Source organism: Cinclus cinclus, chromosome 1, assembly GCF_963662255.1.
Source record: "Cinclus cinclus chromosome 1, bCinCin1.1, whole genome shotgun sequence".
Classification (NCBI taxonomy): domain Eukaryota; kingdom Metazoa; phylum Chordata; class Aves; order Passeriformes; family Cinclidae; genus Cinclus; species Cinclus cinclus.
Genome location: NC_085046.1, coordinates 3280505 through 3301639, shown reverse-complemented (window position 1 = coordinate 3301639; position 21135 = coordinate 3280505). Strand labels below are relative to the sequence as shown.

Genomic DNA, 21135 nt, shown 5'->3' with positions numbered 1-21135 from the left:
ACAGTGGTCAGAGTTCCCATATGGTTGATTTGAGCACAAACCCCCTCCATACCAATATTCATTCTGCCTGAAAAATGAAAACCTTTTGAGATGTCTTACACTGGGCTTCCTCTGTGCTCCCTCCTGGGATGAAAAGTTGCAGAAGGCAATGCCTTCTGTGGTTTTTATAGGCATGACTTCAACAGCACTGAATAAACACATGGAGTGGTTCAGATGTGGTGGCTGAAATGGAAAATTTTAACATGGACACCAGAAGCTTACTCAGACACAACTTATTTTCCTAATCCTTGGACCAAAAAAGTGCATCCCCGTGGAATGGGAGATGTTGATCCTCTGAAATGGGTCTGCTTATGATCCTTTTTCAAACACTGAAGAATCCTCTGTGAATTTTGCCTTCAACTCAATGCCCCAAACAAGTACACAGCAAAATTTGTGTTCATGTGCCTGACAGTAGGCTTTGATTTTGCATTTTAAAGTGTAGCACTGTGGTCATTACACTCCATAAAAACACCCAGATACACTGGACCCAGAATAAGAAAAAGGTTTCATTATTAAAAATTGGCAATAACTGTTAGTAGAGTGTTTCTCTTATGCCAATCATGTTGATTTAATACGGGATTAGTAACATTTAGAGCTGTCCATCCCCTCTAAAACCATTTTGTGCTAAAAGAAAGGAATTAGTCTTGCCGGGAGGGTAAAGAATTCCCATAATCTTGGCATCAATCACTCACTTCATCCAGTCTTTGAGCAAAGTCAAAAAAGTTGCAAAGCTTAAACACAGCACAGAGAATTGTTAATATTTATCTCCCACTTCACATCCCTGTTACGTCACTTCTGTGCAAAAAGATAAATGCTTCAAATCAGCAACTGAGAGGAGAAAGAGAAATCAAAAAGCAGGTGAAAGATGCTAAGAGAGGTTGAAGAACTGAGGTCTGGCTCTTGCTTTGGAACATGAACTCTTGTTCTTTATACCACTGTGCTCTGCACACCCTTAGTCTGGCAGTGCTTGTAAGTAATTGCATGTGGGGAAAAAAATGCTTTTTCTTCATTGTGTTTCAATAATTGTTCATTTCCTTGTGGGAGCAGATGGTCAGATACAGTTTTATTTTTTATTTTTTTTTCTTCTTACCAGTCTCTTTTCTCTCTGTTTGCTTTGGATTCCAGTTAAACAAGGCAAGATGCAATGAAAAGTGTGAACAGCAGCAGAAGGGACCCACGTTGTAGGATCTTTATATCAGTTTCTTTCTCTGCTTTCTTATGACACACTCAGTAAAGAGAAACACATAATTGGCAGAAACCCTTATTTTGTGTGTGTGGGCTTTGAAAGACAGCGACAAAGAAGAAAAAACTGGAGGAGGGCTGTTACACCAGAGCAGCTGAGTTTTGGATAGAGTTTTCTTTAATTTCAGATTATGCAGGTTTATTGTCACAATTTCTTTTTCCTTGGTGGTGGTATTGATATTATTCAGGAAGTGAGCAGCTGAGATGCTTCAGGTAACGAAAGAGTGGAACCAGCTGGGATGCTCAGGGCAGATTTAGAAAGATCCAAAGCCATTAAAAAGCTCGGAGATCTTTGTGTTATCTCACTTTGGACAGAGATTGGCAAACCAAGATCCAGGATCACACCAGTATCAGGAAAGGTTTGTGCAAATTGTGGGAAGGATATTATCTTTGCTTTTGAGAATAATCACATTTTCAGCATCTTCTTTTTGCGATGCCTCCTCTACATATTTTCTTCTTTCCTGGGAATCTCTTTCCTGAAGGGTCATTTCAGGAGCTTGTTTTTTTTTTTTTCTTTTCCTTCATTGAGGAAAAGAAACCACTGTGAAATGACTGAACTGACTTTTTACTGATGTGAAACAAGACTCCTTTGTGTCACCTGTGTGACAAACCCACTTCCCTGTAGTGGGAGTAGATAAGTGTGATTGCTCTGAACTAGAATATCAGGATTCAATGCTAATGGTTAAAAATATGACTGAAGGTCTCTCTAAGAATCTGCCTCATTTACAGAGAAACAGAATTTTCTTCTACAAAGTTGGGTTGCTTACTATATTATCATATACAGGTCAAAACTAAGTCTGTGCTAGTATATATTGAAAATATCCTAGCATGTTTTGCATATCAAAGGATAGGTAAACAGCCCTCATTTGAGTATGAAATGGTGGAAAAGCAGTCCTCTGTTTTTGTTCTAGGTATAATTTGTTCATATGCTTTTTCTGGAAAACATGAACTCAGCTCCTGGAGAGGTTTGGAATGCTTAACAGACTGACTCTCATCTCCTTAAACTGGGGGTCTGCTAGAGGTAGTTAAGTGCTTTGGGGTGATAAATATACTGAAAACACAGCCTGAGAGTGGAATAAATATTTTTATTTATTTTACCTGAGTTTCTGCCATATCAGATCTGGCACTCAGTGTCTGCCCAAGCAGTGGTTAGTGCTGATTTGAAAATGAACTGTGACAGCACCTCCTAAGGCTGGTTTTTCTTGAAGGAAGAGGTAACAGTTTAAATACGCAGTACTTGATCAGCCTCATCTCTTTATTTGAGATGCATGTGCTAAATAAAGTGTTCTTACAGGCTGGAGACTTAGAAAGTAAAAGGGGAAAAATACTTTCCTGGACTTTCCTGGACTGGTGAATGAGCCAAACAAGCTTTGCTCTTGCCATGAACATTGCAGAGAGCAAAGAGAGTTTTGACAGGCAAAGTCTAGCAATGTTTTTTGCCAGGAGAAATAATTTGGAATAGTGCAAATGTGTGCATTTCCTCTTGCAGAGGTTTTTCTGGGCACAGTTTACTGAACCAAGAGAATATTGTAGAAGAGATTTTCAGTATGGTTTGGCTGTTTTTTCTACTGACTGATAGAGCTACTTCTTGCAACAGCTGTCATACACTGTGGTTAGGGAGTTTTCCTGCAGTCATTGTCCAGGGTGAGTGCAGGGAGGGAAAGAATATATGTTGGCATGAAAAGGGGCATCAAGACAGCAAAACCTTTTCAAGACAGATGCCAATTTTCTGTAATTCTGCCTGACATTATATTTCTCAGTGAAGAGAAATCGAGGGTCTCCCTAGACCCCCTGATTTTACTGATCTAGATGACATCCCTGGGGCATCCCACATGTCAGATCTTCACCTCCTGGAGCAGGGCAATGTGTGTGCTCTGCTCCATCCATCATCCATCCATCCATGCATCCATCATCCATGCATCCATGCATCCATGCATCCATCCATCCATGCATCCATGCATCCATCCATCCATCCATCCATCATCCATCCATCCATCCACCCATCCACCCACCCATCCATCCACCCATCCATCCACCCATCCATCCACCCATCCATCCATCCATCCATCCATGCATCCATGCATCATCCATCCATCATCCATCCATCATCCATCCATCATCCATCCATCATCCATCCATCATCCATCCATCATCCATCCATCATCCATCCATCATCCATCCACCCATCCACCCATCCACCCATCCACCCATCCATCCATCCATCCACCCATCCACCCATCCACCCATCCACCCATCCACCCATCCATCCATCCATCATCCACCCATCCACCCATCCACCCATCCACCCATCCACCCACCCATCCATCCATCCACCCACCCATCCATCCATCCATCCATCCATCCATCCATCCATCCATCCATCCATCCATCCATCATCCATCCATCATCCATCCACAGTTACCCCCCCTTCTCACACATCAAATTTCATTCAGTCTGGAGAAGGAGCCCTGTTTTTCACTGCTGCCTTAAACTGGTCCATGGCACTGCTGTCTGCAAATTTGGCAGGAAAACCACATCCTCCTAAAAGTGCAGTAAATGGGAAGCAGATGATCTTACCAGGGCATGCATGTGGAGATAATGGTATTTTTAACTACCAGGGCCCAAACCCCAGAAAAACAAATGCTGTGTAATTAATCCAGTGCTCTCTAGCAGCCTGAGAGCCTCAAATTTTTTGGTCAATATGCAGTTCAAATGCTCTGCAGGCAAACATGAGACATGGACATTAACATGGAGGAGAAACACCAGCCTGTTGGAAAGGATACAATCTGTCCCCTGAATGAACTGAAAGCCAGAGAGTTATTTTCAAAATTCCCTGAATATTAATCTACTCTGGGTGGAAGAAAAGTGATCCATATGCCAGCCACCTGCTCACCATGCAAGTCTCATCCTGGATTTATTTTCTGTTTTGTCTCTGTGTTTTTATGTCTCTATTCACACATGCAGAGCACAGCAGCACCAGTGGCCAGGGCATGGAGATAAAAGTCAGAGTCAGATCACAGCTGATCTTTTGAGACTGGGGATGGTGGTTAAGGCTGGACAAGGCACATATTTTTAATCTGTGTAAAATAGTCCTGAGCACTCCTGCCCAGTGAGTGCATCCTCAGCACTCTGGGTATAACTGCCTGGGCAGATTTTGTCTTTTTCTCTGGCCCACAGTTCTCTGGATGCCTTCACATCCTTCTGTGATTCCCATATAAGCCTAAAAAAGGACTAAACAACTGAATGTTTCCTGCTATTAAAACCCTGGGCATCACTTGTTTTCTTTACACCATCACACCAAGCCAACAAATGCTTTGGTGCTTTGTTTTTTTTTTTTTTTTTTTCCCAATACATTTTTGCCTCCCACCCTGTGTAAGGAAAGGCAGATGGCAGAAGGAAGAGAACAGATTCACTCTGTTTGCAGTGAAGATCTCTTTCAGAAGACAGTTTTGCAGTAATTGTCTGTGATTTCATGATGATGCTTCTTTGGAGGTTGACAGGGGTTTGTGTGTGCACAGGTTCTGCAGCATTTCCTGCAGCACTGAGCCCTTCTGTGATAAGGAAATGAGCCTGACCAGGTGCAGTGTGTCTTTCTGGGGCCAGATTTAACAGGGCCAAGCTAAAGTTAGGGTGTAAATATATGCTGCACTCAAACTCAAGCCCTAGCAAAGAGATCTTTTATTATGAAAGTAGCCAGAGGAATTTATAAACTTTCCAGTACAGAGTTGTAACTACCAGCTCATGCAGAGACAGTGGCAGCCTTTGGATGGAAACCCTAAGCACTGTCCTATGTCCTTAAACCAGCCCTGTTAGATACAAAAGTAGGTCTGGACTTAATGCCTGATGAGATCCCATCCAACCACTTCTAACTAATCGCTCAAAACTCTTCTCCCTGTAGGTTGCTGGAAATGTCCACCCAGAATGTGATTTTATGGTAGAGCTGAAGAAAAAGGAGGCTGAATGTCTGGAGGCCCCACAGGAGCAGGGAAATGGAACATCACCAGGTATCCACCCATGTGTGAGGGATGAAGGGAGGGAGAGGGAAGGGACCACAGTCAGGACATGGCCAGGCTGCCAAAGCTCATGAGGGTTTTATTTATGGTCCCATGTGCCAATGTCCTGCCAGATCTTTTTCCATCTCTTCCCATTATTTTCTTTTTTTCCACAGCCCTCCACGTTCAAATACGGACAGTCAATTTATCAGAGTGAATCCTTGTGCCCTTGTCCAATTCCTTGGCATCATGCTTGCTTGTTTGTGAGGGTGTGTTGATCTTTAAAAATAGGGCAACCCCTGAACAATTACAGTGATCTGATCTTTCTTCCAGCATCACTCTTCATTTATTCCATTCTTTCTGAAAACTCACCACAGTCCAACACAGGGGTCTATCTAAAGCAGATTAAATAGCACTCTGGGGGTGTTTATTTCTCACAATAAAAACTGTGGCTGAACTATTTTTATAAGATATGGAAGGGGTGGAGTGGCAAAGTTTAAAAAGGCTTGGGGTTTTATTTTGCTCAAATTTGACTGTGCTTAAAAATAAATTTTGCTTTCTGTCTGAGGTTGCAAGAGAACTTGGGACAAATTGCTGTGCTGGCCAGAGGCAGATGCTGGAGAGATTCTTGCCTTACCATGTCCAAACATCCTCTTTCACTTCATGAAGGAGCCAGGTGATGTCTTGCTATGGTTTTTTCCTGTTGTGTGTCTGGCAAGAGCATTTCTAAAAAGGGAGGGTGAAGACAGAGCATTTCATGTTCCCATGAGTTGGAGCCGAGGTTATCATGCAAAGATGTTGGAAGGATCTGAGGGACCATAGCAATTCTTCTCATGTTTTTGAGGATTTTCCATAACCAGATTTGATATCCACAGTCTCTGATGATTCCCTGGATCAAAAATACACAGAAATACAAGGAGTGATTCCCTTGCTTTCCACATGCTTTGGGATCAGTTTGTTGCATGAGTTTCCTACAAAGCTCATCTGGAGCCTGTCTAGGTCAGGACTTAAGCTTGGGGTTTCTTGAGATTTATGCTGTGATTCGTGTGGGATGGAAATGAAAGGCAGAGTAATGAACAATGTGATTGTTCTTTAAGACCAAAGTTGGAGATTCAAAGCAGAATTTAGGCCTTGGAGCAGCACATGTGTTGCAAAACTGCAAACAAATGCCTTGGTGTCTGTTGCCTCTCTGCGTGAGCATGGCCAGGAACAAACTGTGAGCCCACAAGGACAAAAACACCTTCCAGGGAAGACCTGGATTTGGCAGTTCCACAAGAAAAAGAAGCTGCAAAGCCCAACCTCTGCCACATCCGACACATGCTAGCTATAAATGAGGGATAAGGAAAATCCCTTTCATCTCTGCAGATTCATTTCCTGCCCTGGGATTCTTGACTTCTCCTTCATCTGACTTATAAATCTTTTTTTTATGGAAGTGGGCTGTCCTACCAACTCTGTGAGACGCTAATGAACCTCTTCTCCTGGTACAACAAGACAGCCAGAGGTCTTCTCCTGGCTTTTGTTCTCCATATTATCTGGCCTTTCATTGAGAAAATTAAATACTTCTTTTTCAGCTGGGATGATAAAACGAAACTGCACAAAAAAGGGCTGGTCTGACCCATTCCCTCCCTACCATGTGGCCTGTCCAGTAGAAGATGAGATTCCTCTTGAAGAAGTAAGTTTAATTACATAAATAAATGTGAGTGGTGTACTGAGGTTATAGCATTCCTTTCTGTTCCTGAAGGTAACTGCAGAAGGAAACTCAGAAGAAGCTGAAATTTCTTTCTAAGTATGGGATATAATTCCAATTTTTACTCTGGCCACCTATTTTGAAAGATAATTAAGAGTGTTTTATTATTCATGTGAAACAATAATAGAACCAGCTGCAACCTCACAAGTATAACAGACAAAGTTGTATCACAAAATGTTCATAAAACATGAATTAAGACATTTCTGTAATATCAGTCAGCAAGATGAATTTGTAATACCACAGCATCTGAAAATGTGCTATTAAAAAAACACTGTTCCAAATTTCGAAATATCTAAGGATAAGAAGGGTTTTGTGTGTCTCATCCGGCATGAAATATCCAATTCAACAATGAAAAAAAAAGTCCCAAAAATCTCTGTAATCTCTGTAATGCAGATAGGAATTTGGCATATTTCTTCAGCCAGATTTTCACTGTTGGTGATACCTTGAGATTACATGCACAGGGACAATATAGTGCTTGATAATTAATAAGGATAAAAACATGGCTCACATCACCATGGAGTGATTTTTCAAAGGTTGCCCAGAGAAGCTGTGGCTGCCCCTGGGTCCCTGAAAGTGTCCAAGGCCAATCTGGATGGGGACTGGAGCAACCTGGGATAATGGAAGGGGTGGAACTGGATAAGCTTCAAGGTCCTTTCCAATCCATCCTCTGAGGATTCTATTATTTTACCTCGAGGAAACTCCTCAGCTGTAGGTTTATCCACTTAAGGAGTTGATTTGTTGCCAGCTATGATCAGCCTGGCACAATTTTGATGTTTCTCATAGAGTGGAGCATCCAGACTTCCTGGCAAGCTTTGGAGGTCTGAAGTACTTCTGTGAGCTTGGGCTGGAATTGGGCACAGTCAGGGATTTGGGTAATTGTATATAACTCACAGTTCATCCACTAGACAAAATAAAAATAAAAAAATATGCCTGCTTTCCACCCCATTTAACTTCATAAATCTCAAACAACTGCTGTGAACGTTGGAGCTAATCTATGCACCATGGATCTGTGCTGGTGCTTTGGTCAGAATCAGGTGGGAATTCTCCAGGGATATCTCTTGGCTGTCCTCACTTACTGCATTCACACTGAGGGATCTCAGAAAGGATAATCTGGCTTTTTATGGATAAAACTGAACTGCAAGGTAAATTACTGAATTAGCAGTAATAACAGTTCAGCCCATTAGATTAGACTGTGGATAATCATGAATCTCCACAAATGGATGCAAAGTCCTTGGCACAAAAGGTTTCACTCTGCTAATCCAGGAGTGATATCTGAAGTCCGTTCCAAGCCAAACCGAGGGATGACCAAGTCAAGGATTTGTGATTCTATGACCCGCTCTTTCTAAGGCAGGTGTAGTGATAGATCCTTCTTATTGTGGGTCACAGAAACCAAGAAGTTCTCATTTTCCAAAGACATTAATTGTCTTGAGAGGGTTTTCCTTCATTAACTATAAAAGAAAAAGAATGAGGGAAAAACAGGATTGCATTAATAATTAAATAATCGGCCCTGTGGCCAGGTTCTTCTCATTCTGCTACAGACTCATATTTAGGCAGCTAATTTTTAAGCACCCAAATAAAGTAAATAAACCCTGCTCAATGTCAGTTTTATAATGCCTAAAGTTCCACTGAAGTCTCAAAACGAGCATCTCCCCTTCCCCAAGTGAGCTGTAAGAATGCACTGCACAGCTGTGCAGATTTTAGGTTGTAAGAGCATGGAAATGGGACCCAAGAGACAGACAGTGTTCTACTGGAGTTGAATGTGCAGCCTAGAGCTCATTCATTCTGTTTTCTGCTCTCATCTGTGATAGCTGAAGTCAACTTATCCTCACTCAGGGATTGTGTCTGATAGAGGAGACGCTTAAACTGAAATAGATTTCGACTGGTATTCCAACTGAGCAGTAGTTGAGTTTGGCAGCAAGAAAAACAGAGGAAGCAACCCCAGAAAAAAAAAAAAACTAACAAAAAACCCAAACCAAAACAAAAACAACAACAACAAAAGAAAAACACAACACAATAAAAATTCAAAGGAGGAATAGGCAGCAAAAATGGAAGTAAGGAAGCAGAGAGTAGGAAAGTGCAGAAAAACAGAGAAAGGCTGACAGAATTCTATATCCATCATTCTGCCAGCAGCACTGTCCTGCTTCTGCTGGGGAGAAAATATGGTATAAAATACAGCATTTATAAAAATTGTGTAAGATTTTTAACAATGCCTTTTTGAAAAACTGGTGTGGGTTTTTATGGTTTTTTTTTAATGAATGAGCTTCAGACTACCCTGATCAATAAATGTTTCAGCATCAGACTGGGCCTTTTCCACACAACTATGGAATGGGATCACACAAAAGAAACATAATGAGTGACTTAACTCGAATTTTGCTGTGGGATTCAAAAAGAGGGGAAAAGGCAGTCAGGGATGACAATAAAATTGAAGAACCAAACAAGGCAAAACTGACAGAATCAGTAAAAAAGTTGTAATTTAACAGCAATTTGTGTGACAAATCATTCTCATCTTTTACAGCAATCCTACTTTTCTACTGTAAAGATCATCTACACTGTGGGATACAGCGTGTCCATCACCTCCCTCATCATTGCTGTGGCAGTTCTTATTGCATTCAGGTAAAGGCGTCCTCTAACCTCGATTCTTTTCACAGTTCTTAATGTCTTAGACTGTAGAAGACAATATTAGATATAAAGAAATAATATAAATAGAAATGTGGGTAAATAAAAAGTTGCAGCCATGTTGGTTAAATAATATGCAACTGAAGCTGGAAATTAAAAGGCATCAAAGAGAACCAAGAAAAAGAAGATTCAGACATGGGAAATAAACCCTGGCAGTCTCTTGGCAAAACTTAGCAACTCACTTTGATCCTGGAGAGCCAACAGAAAAATTTACTTGCTTTAGGCTGGAATGAAGATCTTTTTCATAAACTATTTGTGCCTGCCTGTTATGGCTCCAGGGATTTTTAAATATGAATGTACACAAAGGAGTTGATTCTGAATGAATGTTCCTATAGCATTGTATAGATTAATATTGAAAAATTTACCACTAAAGACAGGTTTTCAAGTCAGTCTCAGAATTTGATCACATTTGATAAGAATTCTTTCTTATCCAGTTACCCATCAATTAGGTGTTTTCAGGTGTAATTTAGAGTATTTAAAGTATTTTATAATTTAATGTGGATTTATTGTGCATTTAATGTTTGCCCCCATGTGGGATTTATTCTATTAATCTTTGTTAATTTCTTGTATTACTGTCAGAAAAAAAACCAACCAGCCAACCAACCAAACAAACAAACAAAAAAAAAGGAAGAAAAGAAAAAAAAAGGCAGGAGTTTTATTATTATGCTGTGAGAATCAGGGTTCTCTAGGGAAAGTTTCTTGACCTCTGCTGGTTCCTAGTTCATGTCTGGAAGCCACCAGATATGTTTATTGACATCCACTCTGACCTCAGGAAAACAAACCAGCCCAAATGAGGGGAAAGAAAGAAACAATGGACATAAGGAGACGTAGTAATAGGGAGGAAAAAGTCATAATTAACAATGGGGTTGACATTTGAGGTCAGCAATAAAATTCTGCACACTCTAGGTGAACTTTCAGATTAGGTGACCCTCCAATTACTGGGTCTGAATGGAATTCAGCTTTTAGTGGACCATTCTGATTATTAGCTAAAGTCCTCATCTCCAAATGAAATCATGAAATTGAAGTTGTATAATGCCTTCGAAAATCTGTATTTAGTAACAGTAAAAGTTTAGGTAACTGGGAATTTAAGGTCGATGTGTAAATTGAATTTAAAGTACATGTGCCAAATTGTTTTGAAGCTCTTATGTGCTTTTATTTAGTTCATCTAAATAACTTTGGCAAAGTAAGGGAAAAAACTTTGATTGTGGCAAACAAGGGAAGAGATTAGGATGTAGAATGTGGATGATTTGCTTCACATGAGGAAGTTTTCTGCTTCTCTCTGAAAGACCTCAGTGGATCAAAATATTCTTCCTAAATGTCTCTGGAAGTACCTGAGATAAAACAAGGGCTTATTGTTTATTTTAATTACTGCCTGGAGAAGTAAGTTAATTATCACAGAGAGACCTCTCTTCTTTTCTTCCAGGAGGCTTCGCTGTCCCAGGAATTATATCCATGTACAGCTCTTTTTTACATTCATCTTAAAGGCTATTGCCATTTTTATTAAAGATGCTGTCCTTTTCCAGGAGGAAGGCATTGATCACTGCAGCTTCTCTACAGTAAGCACACAAAAACAGGATATTGTGGTATTTGATGTGTTTACATACCATTTATTTGTCATTTCACTTTTCATGCCTCTTTTTTTACTACTTAATGGGATTTCTTTTTCCTTCTAACCTTGTAATGAAAATCATATAATTTTTTTCAGCATATTTTACTTCCATAAATATGTACATTATGCCTTTTTATATTCTTAAGGCATCAACTTGTGATGTTGCAGCACTCTAAATGAAATTTGGACTTTCACATAGCAACAAAGTGGTATCATTACACTGTTATGTTTCAATAATATGAAGCCTAGAAATGAAGATCTCTGAGTATATCAAAGAGCAAGTTTTAAAGCTTATTCTACTGGAAATGTTGGATTTCCTGTTCTGGTTGGAAGCTCTGATATGTAAACCACAAAGCATTCAAAACAATGAATTCAGTGTTCATCCAGCCCTAGATCTTGGCACTGTGGCCATGGTTTCCAAGCAGAGGTTTGTGGGATGGTTCTGCATTGCTCACAGTCACACAGAATTTTAGAGCTGAGCACAAGGATTAAAAGGGGTCCATGGACCTTTATTCCCGGAACATTTGACACTGAAGATTCACTCAAGGCAGTGCATTTGTGAGAGAACTTGAATGCTTGAGAGCCCAAGTTGTAGTTCTAACATAGAGATAGAAAGAAAAATGCAGCAGAGATCGCAAGGTGTTACGATGGCTAAAGCCATCAATTCTACATTTGAAGCTCTCACTTTAAACACCAGGTAATAGTGAGATCTTGTTCTTGGCAGAAGTCAGCCAATATTACAGATGCTTACTCCATGTTCAAATCAAAGAGATGCCTCTAAGCAATGCCTGAACTATGACTTTCCTGCTCCCCAGACCCAATGCAAGATCTCCGTGGTTTTCTGTCACTACTTCATGATGACCAACTTCATGTGGCTGCTGGTGGAGGCTCTCTACCTAAACTGCCTGCTGCTCTCATCCCTTTCTCATGGGAGAAGATATTTTTGGTGGCTGGTTCTCTTTGGCTGGGGTAGGTACAGATTTTACAGAAAATTAGTAAAAGGCAAGGTGATAAATGAGGCTGTGCGGCCTGGTGAGATAAGGCTTCACAGAGACCGCAGAGCAACTTCCAGAGGGTACAAGAAAGCTGGAAAGGGACTTTTCCCAAGAAATGGAGTGATGTGACATGGAAATTCTGTACTGTGACAGTGGTGAGACCCTGGCACAAATTGCGCAGGGAGGTTGTGGACTCTCCATGCCTGGAAGTGTCCAAGGCCAGGTTGGATGGGGATCTGAGCAACCTGGGACAGTGGAAGGTGTCCCTGTGGCTTGGAACCAGGTGATTTTTAAGGTGCCTTCTCCCCCAGGCCATTCTATGACTCTGTGATTCCATGATTCCATGGTTCTATGATTTTATTATTCCATGGTTCTATCATTTTATTATTCCATGGTTCTATGACTCTGTGATTCCATGATTCCATGGTTCTGTGATTCTAGGATTCCATGACTCTATGACGCCATGATTCCATGGTTCTGTGACTCTATGATTCCATGATTCCATATCTCTATGACTCCATGATTTCATGATTCTGTGATTCTACGATTCTATTAGTCCACGATTCCATGGTTCTATGATTCTAGGATTCCATGATTCAGTGAATACATGATTCCACAACTCTATGATTCCATGATTCCATGACTCTATGACTCCATGATCCATTCCTGTTAAAAATACTGGATGTGGAACCCAATTGATCTAAAAAAAGTAGCTAACCTGAGCGTTGCTTCCATTTTATTTTTATGTGCATGCTAGCGAGGAGCAGTCAAGTTTTTTATGGCAATAAAGTCCCTGTGAAAGGGGTGGAAAATCAAGTATATTTGAGAATGTACCAAGAGAAATCCAGTCTTAACCTTCTTCACCCCACTGAAAACACGGCTGCCTCTAAGGAGTTATCACAAACACCAGAGTTCAATGTGCCTTGCTCCTGCTTGTGCACAATAGTTACACAGTTGGGAAAGGGAATTGTTTTTTTCCTAAGCAGGAAGATTTTATTCCTGATATTTCTACAGCCCATCTTTTACACTGAGCAATCATATGAATGAAGCAGCTTTGTCCACTAAATAACAGGGCAGGCAGTGAAGCAGCAACCTCTTCCCCATGATTGTCTTGCTGTCTGGAATAAATGGAATTGTTCAGACTTAGAAATCTGTAACCAAGTGGGTGCCCACAGAGAGTTGCCATGTGAAGGGAAAAGCAGGTGAATGCGCTTGGCCAGAGGAATTTTTTGGTTGGTTCAGGGAGGGAAATCCATGCCTGTTGCCACCAAAGGTTAAGGTAGGCCTGACAACTCAGCAAACAGAATCACTTTTTGTGTTTTAGGGACTGTTTAAAACAATTCCTGTTACAGGAACTGACCCCAAAAGATTGCAGCTCTCAAAAATGAGTGATCTGTATCATTGTAGCAGAGTTTCAGTGGACAAGGCTTGGAGTAATTATACCTTATTTTTAAATGTCTGACAGGTTTTCCAACACTTTTCACCCTTATATGGATATTGACAAAATTCTACTTTGAAGACACAGCGTAAGTCATTGTTTCCCACAGTATTCTATATTCTTGGGTTGCATTTTCCACTGATTGCAATGATTACATACAGGTCTTTTTCTAAACTTACTGTCATATTCACAGATGCTGGGATATTAATCAAGGCTCTCCTTATTGGTGGCTAATCAAAGGACCAATTATAATTTCTGTGGGGGTAGGTACTTCTGAGTTTGCTGATATTACTTAGAAGAAAAAAACACTTTCTTATTAAAAATGGGTTGCTGTTTCCTGAGTTGTAGGAAGAGGAATGGTAAATTTGTACTGTTAAGTGCCTGTGTCTAATGTAAACTAAAAAGTTTGTCTCTCAAACAAATTAAAACTTTCCCAGAATTGTCAGTTTAGTTAAAATTAATAGCAAGTGAGTGGACTAAACCCTCCTTGTAATATTTGAAAGCAAAAATTTTAGCAAAAGAGCCCAGACTCAGCCATAATGTTTTAATACAAGACTTTCAAGGGCAATAGGTTTCTGTTCAGAGCTGACAACTGATAACAGCTCTTGAGCCTGGCACTTATTGAATAAACAGATGAGCTTTAAATGATTATCATAGATGATTACTCCCACAAGTCATTAAACCCAAGCAGTGTTTGAGAAAATAGTTAATGGATGACCTTAAGACCAGCTATAAAAACCTTAATTTAATTGGAGGACAGATGCATGCAAATGAGGGGCATGGAATCAGAATGCTTTGGGTTGGAAGGGACTTTAAAGATACGCACAATGTGAGTGAAGTATCTCAAGCTGAATTCTGGTCAGAGCTCACCGTGTTTTAACAAAATATTTCATGTCCTCCTACCTCTGTTATTTTGTCTTCTGGAATGTACAAAGAGCATCACTGATGGATAGAATGAGGCTGGGCTCTGCTTTAGAGGAGGACATTCTTAGCCAGAATTAAACATTCAGCCTCACCTAAGGATGAGCTGGTGTGTACACACACTCAAAAAACGCACAGGGAGATCCCTGTGATGGTGGAAAACGGATTTCCAGAAAGCTGTGCCAAATTGCAATTGTAGAAAATTTGATTTGCAAGTTAGGATTGACCCTAACTGCTTTGGAGCTGAGCTAACGCTCCTCAGAGGCTCCTCCAGAGCCAACCAAGGGAAATAAGCACTTTTGGCAAGTGATTCACCTGAATTAAAACAAATATCTACCTTGGGAGGAGGTGACCAACCCCCAACTCCACCTGAAGCTCTTTTAACTCTCCTGGCTGGTTCTTCACTGACTACAAAGGCAGCACAGGGTGGTTAGCTCTGATGAAATATCTCATTACAGAGGTAATTTGGAAGAAAAATTCTACTAATAATGCCCAGAGAGATCAGCCAGAATTTAATGCAATATTCATCTCTCAGGAGAATTCAACTGATTTGAGCTACAGAGTAAAAGAGTAACACAAAAGAGTCACACAATACTGATGAAAATATTTTACTGAACAAAGTGAAATTCTCAAGTTTTCATCTTTAGCCATTTCTTCGAGCCGGAATGCAACTTATTTAAATACTTAAATGCTGGCAACAGGAATAGCATTAATAAACTTACATTGGAATTGCACATTGAAACGTTGCAAATAATAAAAAGAAAACCAGATTTTCACTGCAAAGTTTTACATCAGATATCAACCTTTTCTTTTTCTTCCCTCCCATCCCTTAAATGCTGTGAACAGGTCAATTTTGTCCTATTTATCAACATCATAAGAATTTTGCTGAAAAAACTAGACCCTAGACAAATCAACTTCAATAATTCTTCTCAGTACAGGTAAGGTGTGGAATATTTTTTTAAAAATCAATTATTTTAAAAAGAATAAAAAAGTGTTCTTTTCTAAACAGAGAAGTACTTGCTCAGTGTCACAGACAGGCTCAGTTTAACTGGTATTACGTTTTAGAATTGCCAACCTTATCCCATTCCAAGGGAAATTTGTCAAAAGCTGAGACTCAAGTCACCTAATATTGGCCAATGGGATGTATTCAGATCAGCTCAGATGTCTGCCTTCCACTAAAAATCAATGGGGAGACAATAAAATTAATTGAATCTGCATTAAATCTCTTTTTTTTAGGACAGAAAAAAATACCCTCTATAGCTGCCTTTTTCTGCATGAGAACTGTAAAGGAAGCCAGTGTGTTTATTTCTATTTTATATAGATATATTTATATATATACTAGTTTCTTTTTCACTTCTGTTCACTACTGTGCCATACTGAGTGCATTAGTTTATACTCAGAAAAAAAAATAATTTCTTATTCTTCTTATTTCTACCTTATTTCTTATCTCCTGTGCTAGACGTCTCTCAAGGTCAACTCTGCTTCTAATTCCATTATTTGGAACCCATTACATTGTCTTCAACTTCCTCCCAGAACATACCAGCCTGGGGGTTCGGCTTTACTTGGAGCTCTGCATTGGATCTTTTCAGGTAAAATGTTCACAGGTCCTTTGGTTCCTTCCTACTAGTTTTTTTCTCTTTTAACCTTGTGACCTCATGCCAGCAAGTATTGCACAAAACAAAATCCTCAGATCCAGAAAACAGTGTCTGCTCACAAAGTTCCTGGCTCTTTGCTGAGTTAAAACATCTGAAGAGGTGGAAAATCCTACCTGGCTCTAGGATGGTCCCCAGATGTTGCAAACACAAGGCCAGAAAAATCAGATAAGTGTGTAAATTGGATGGGGGGGCAAAGTCAAGTGTGGAAAATCTTCCTCACTACCATTACTTGTCCACCTGCCTTCCCTGACTTCACGAACAAATTCCAGCTGATTTAGGCTGATCTAAATTATCCAGAGGCAATCACAGTTGTAGGTGCACCCCTCTTGCTAATTCTTTGTCAAAGAGTAAATTGATAATTAAACATTAAGCAGCCCCACAGAGGCTGTTGTCCCAAGGAATGCCACATCCCTTCCCCTCCTGCAAATATTGGCTTCATGCCCCCACTGCTCTGCACTGGCACACAGGGCAGCTTGAGGAGCTTGATGCCAACAAGAAGTCTCCTCTCTGATGTCCCCTCCAGGTTGTTTTGCTCCCTGAGTTATGAGCTGGGCAGGACCCAATTTCCCTTTGCTTCCCTCCCGTTCCCTGTGCTGCTCCTCAGCAGCTGTGGGAATGCCAGCAAACCTCCCCAGGGAACAAATGTCTCCCTGGATGGTTCCATGGGGTCACTGGTCTTGGAGCATCATCAACAATCCATGAGTTCTGTGCTGGTTAGTTCCTCCTGAGGATTGAATTGCTCCAGTCCTGCCCAAGGAGCCCTGTCCATTAATCCTGACCCTCTGTACAAGGAGGGGACCTTCATAGAGTTAATGAATAGCTAATGAATAATTTAATGAAATAAGAGCTGGAGGTGTTGAGCCAGGATCTGGTTGTGTAGGTCCTTTGACATCATAGGGTTGTCCTGGGTTTATCTGAGTTCAGAGTCTTAACAAATATATTCAATAGACCAGAATTTGATCTCATCTGGTAGTCTACAAAGACACAGAATTTGACTGGGAAGCTGTGTCAGCTCCATCCACGGATCTGCTACTGCAGTCTCTGCTTTACTTTCTTTAGAGTGCATAAAGAATCATCTGTCAGAGCGTTGGACTGGAGAATGGACCACATTTCCCAAATCATCAACTGCGTTTGCGAATTCATAGTGTGTGACTGATTTTGATTAAATGCCACTAACCAGGTGTTTATCTTCAAAGCTGTTCAGCAAGGTTGGAGATCCATAAATTCTTTTTCAACTTCTAGCTATCCTCCCACTTATAGTGATGCTCACTAATTCACATAACACAGCAACACCATGATCTCAGTGGCTTTTTCAAACTGTGTTAACCCTCAAAACTTTTTCTTCTGTTTTTTTTTTCCCCCAGGGTTTTATTGTGGCAGTTCTCTACTGTTTCCTGAACCAAGAGGTAAGGAAATTATATCAGATATATCTTCTACAATAGTGCCTTCAGTGGCAAATATATAGTGAACAATCAGTTTCATACAAACAGGTAATCAAACCTTTCATTTTCTTATGACTGTGACATGGAGAACAATGTTGATGAATTTCATTTCAATTATCTTCATGGGAATGAAGCCATCTAGTGGAGAAATGAACTTTTACTACTTTGCTGTTCCATCAAGTATTTTTTATCCTTTCTGCATACTTTTGTCCTATAGCATGGCTTGTAAAACCCTTGGAAAAATCCTGATCTGAAAATGCAGCTTGCTGTAGTAATACAAAGAGATCTCCACTTACTAATGGTTTATATTTAAATTGGAAAAAAATATAAATGCATTCCTTTACCCAATAATGAAATATAATTTTTTCAGTGTATTTGATAGCTCACGGAGTATCTCAGTATTTCTTCATGTTGGTAAATCTGGTTTTCTGTTTGGAATGTTTAAGTCAGAATTTTACCGTTGCTGGGAGAGGAGTCTTTCCTTCTAGCTTAGTGTCCGGGTCCATTTACACAGTCTAGATGTGATAATAATGCATCTTAAAGGAATTATACAGAAAATATGAAGGTTTATCCTCCATATTTTAGAATACGTTGAAATTCTGGAATTTGCCCTCATTTTCTGACTACAGAGTAGCTGAGATTGCTCCTTTGGAATATGACTGGGATTCATTTCAGACTAACGCTCTGCTGGATCCTGTCTGCAGCTCCTGAAAAGGAGAGTCCTGTTCCATATATGCCTACCCTTCTCTCCAGAAAGGGCATCCCCTGGAGTGTCAAAGGTGTGTTTAGGAGATGAATCCTGTCCCTGATCACTCTAGACTCCCTGGGCTGTATTGACTAAACCTTCATTTTCAGTTTAAAGTTTAAAGTCTAGGGCTGATTAAGCTTTCAAAAAGCATTTAATCACCTACAGGTGTCATGGGCCATACTTTCTGAATTCTACCAGAAATTTCTGAAATATTAAGTTAAATATTTTTAAATATATTAATATTCTCAGACTTTTGGTTGAGTTTATGGCTAAGAATTACTGGCTGCTCTGATGACGCTTGTGTTTAGATAAAAATCCTGTCATTAGTTTATTAATAACCCTAATCCCTTCTAACCACAGACCACAGCTTCACATCCAGCTCCACCTCCCAGACACCCAGCACTTCAATACAGAAACTCCCTTGTTATTAAACATCTGGGGAGGCACATTCCTCACAAGAACCAGATGTGACAGGAGGCTTTAGTGGGTGGCCTGGACCACTGTGTGCTCCTGTGAACAAGCCAGTACACGACGCCCAGTGACACAGCTGTCAACAACACACAGCAAATGTCTCCTGACTGCTGCTGGCTTTCCCCTCTTAATCTCAGATGGAAAGGCAGCATTATTTCCCAGCCACAAATTGGTGGATGCTGATTAAGAAACATGCTGCAGATCATACTTTTTTAGAAGCAAATGGAACCAAGACAACATCCCTTAGCAACTGAGGAAAAGCAGGTAATGTGGAGAAAATAAGCTTAATTGTGTAGGCTACGTTGGTGAGATCAATAGTAGAATAACTATTCACAGGAATATTTAAAAGAAAGAGGAGGAGGTATATAAAAAGAAGCTGAGAAGATATTTTAGTAATGGAGAAAATGGTTTATAGTGCTAGAGACCTCAGGCTGAGATAGAACTTCAGGAGAAGTTTTCATCAGTGCAGAAAGATGGCCATGATGAAACAGGATTCTACTTCTCCGTATCAGCTAAAAACAAAGCTAACTGGGACAGACATGTCTAAAAACTTTATTTCTTTTCTAGCCCCTCTTTCTTTCCCGCTGGTGTGCTCCCCAGAAGCATTCAACCACTAAATTACCTTTTCCTTTGTTCCAAGGTGCAAACGGAGATCGGCCGGAGGTGGCACGGGAAGAGATACAGGTTTGTGCCAGTGTGGAGGAGGACAAGGTGGACTGTGCCATCCAGCTCTGGGGTGAAAATGACCACTTCTGTATGCTGAAAATAGCCTCAGGACCTGCAGGGGAAAAAAAACCCAACCAACCAAACAAAACCCAAACAATAAACAAACAAAAATTCATCCTGGGCAAACTGGAGGAGGATCCACTTCTACAGTTCTGACCATGGGGCTTTTTTTGCAGGACAAGAATTCCAAGGGCAGATTAAACCCTGAGTGACCTTCTAAACACAAAATAACACTCTCATTGATACCTGCACCACAGCAAACGTAACAATCACCTATTCTGGTTCATTTCTACACTTTCACTCGTAGAGCACAAAGCTTATGAATGGACGCCAGGAGCACCCTCCAGTGTCACCTCTGGAAAACAGAATTCAATTCTAATTCAGTGGGAGCTGGAGTCCATCCAGCTTGTTCAAACTTTGTTCCATGTTTGGAGTCTGCAGATGTGCAAACAAGAAACCAAACGTCTTGCTAAACTCCAACACAGTGACTAAACGAGTCCTTTAATGTCATGATTTTACATTGTCTCTTTGAATCTTTTTGAAACTAAAGTTCAAATAAAACACTCTCACGTTCTGATGTTATTTCTGGAGTTACAGGTTAGAAAATTTCTGACAGCCAGGCTGAAGAAAGGGAGGTGTCAGGAAGACCAAGGCTCCGTATGATAATCATTAAAGAAATCCTTTGCAGGGAAATGAAAAGAAAAAGGCAACTTTTGCACAGAAAGAGACCCCAGGAGCTGGGCTGGGAGCCTGCTGGGAATACTGCTAAAAATGTTCTTATGTGTGACTGTTTTTGCTGTCCAGTGTTGTAAAAGAATCAGAAGCTTGAAAATAAACTTGGAGTCCCAGTGTTTGTACTTGAGTGGTTTTGTTTAACTTTATTTTCTTTTTGGGTTTTTTTTCCACAATGGTGATTGTAATCTGTAGATTAAAAGATCGATTAAACTTTTTGATGGGAACATCAGGGCTTGGAAAGGAGTGAAGAAAGCTAAGATATACCAACCGGTGATTATCATACATCAATACACTTTACCCTGCTCTTCTGAGCATTTCAGTGAGCTGCCAAGTCTGATTAAAAATGAGAAATTTCCCTTTGCTGAATCCAGGAAATTACAGCTAACCTGAAGAAATGGAATGCTGCTTCACCTAGTTTTTTGTATAAAAGCTGACTACTCAGGAGGCATCTTCATTTCCCAATAGGGAAAATAAAAAAAGTGGTTTTTATTTTGTTATTCTTCTACCTCTGAAAATTAAAATTACAGTAGTGCCTGGATTCAGAGCTGAGGGTGGGAGAAGGTGTTTATTTCCACTTCTGAAATGACTTCTTGGAACATATTTTACAATGTGGAGCCCAAAATCTTGTTTTAACTGTTTTCCTTCCATTATCCAGAAGAGTTCAAGGTGATTAGGGTAAGGGGCTAACAGAGAGAAGCC

At 40.3% G+C, this 21135-nt stretch overlaps 1 protein-coding gene across 1 annotated transcript; it reads left to right on the top strand.

Annotated features, from left to right (window-relative positions):
* Positions 1-951: 951 nt before the first annotated feature.
* Positions 952-19738, top strand: GHRHR (growth hormone releasing hormone receptor). Its single transcript, XM_062493414.1, has 13 exons — positions 952-1008; positions 5180-5285; positions 5842-5949; positions 6845-6945; positions 9536-9633; positions 11120-11252; positions 12121-12274; positions 13766-13826; positions 13932-14001; positions 15506-15597; positions 16119-16248; positions 17679-17720; positions 19616-19738. Exons 1-13 carry the CDS (start codon positions 952-954, stop codon positions 19736-19738), a joined length of 1275 nt encoding a protein of 424 aa, XP_062349398.1.
* Positions 19739-21135: the final 1397 nt, after the last annotated feature.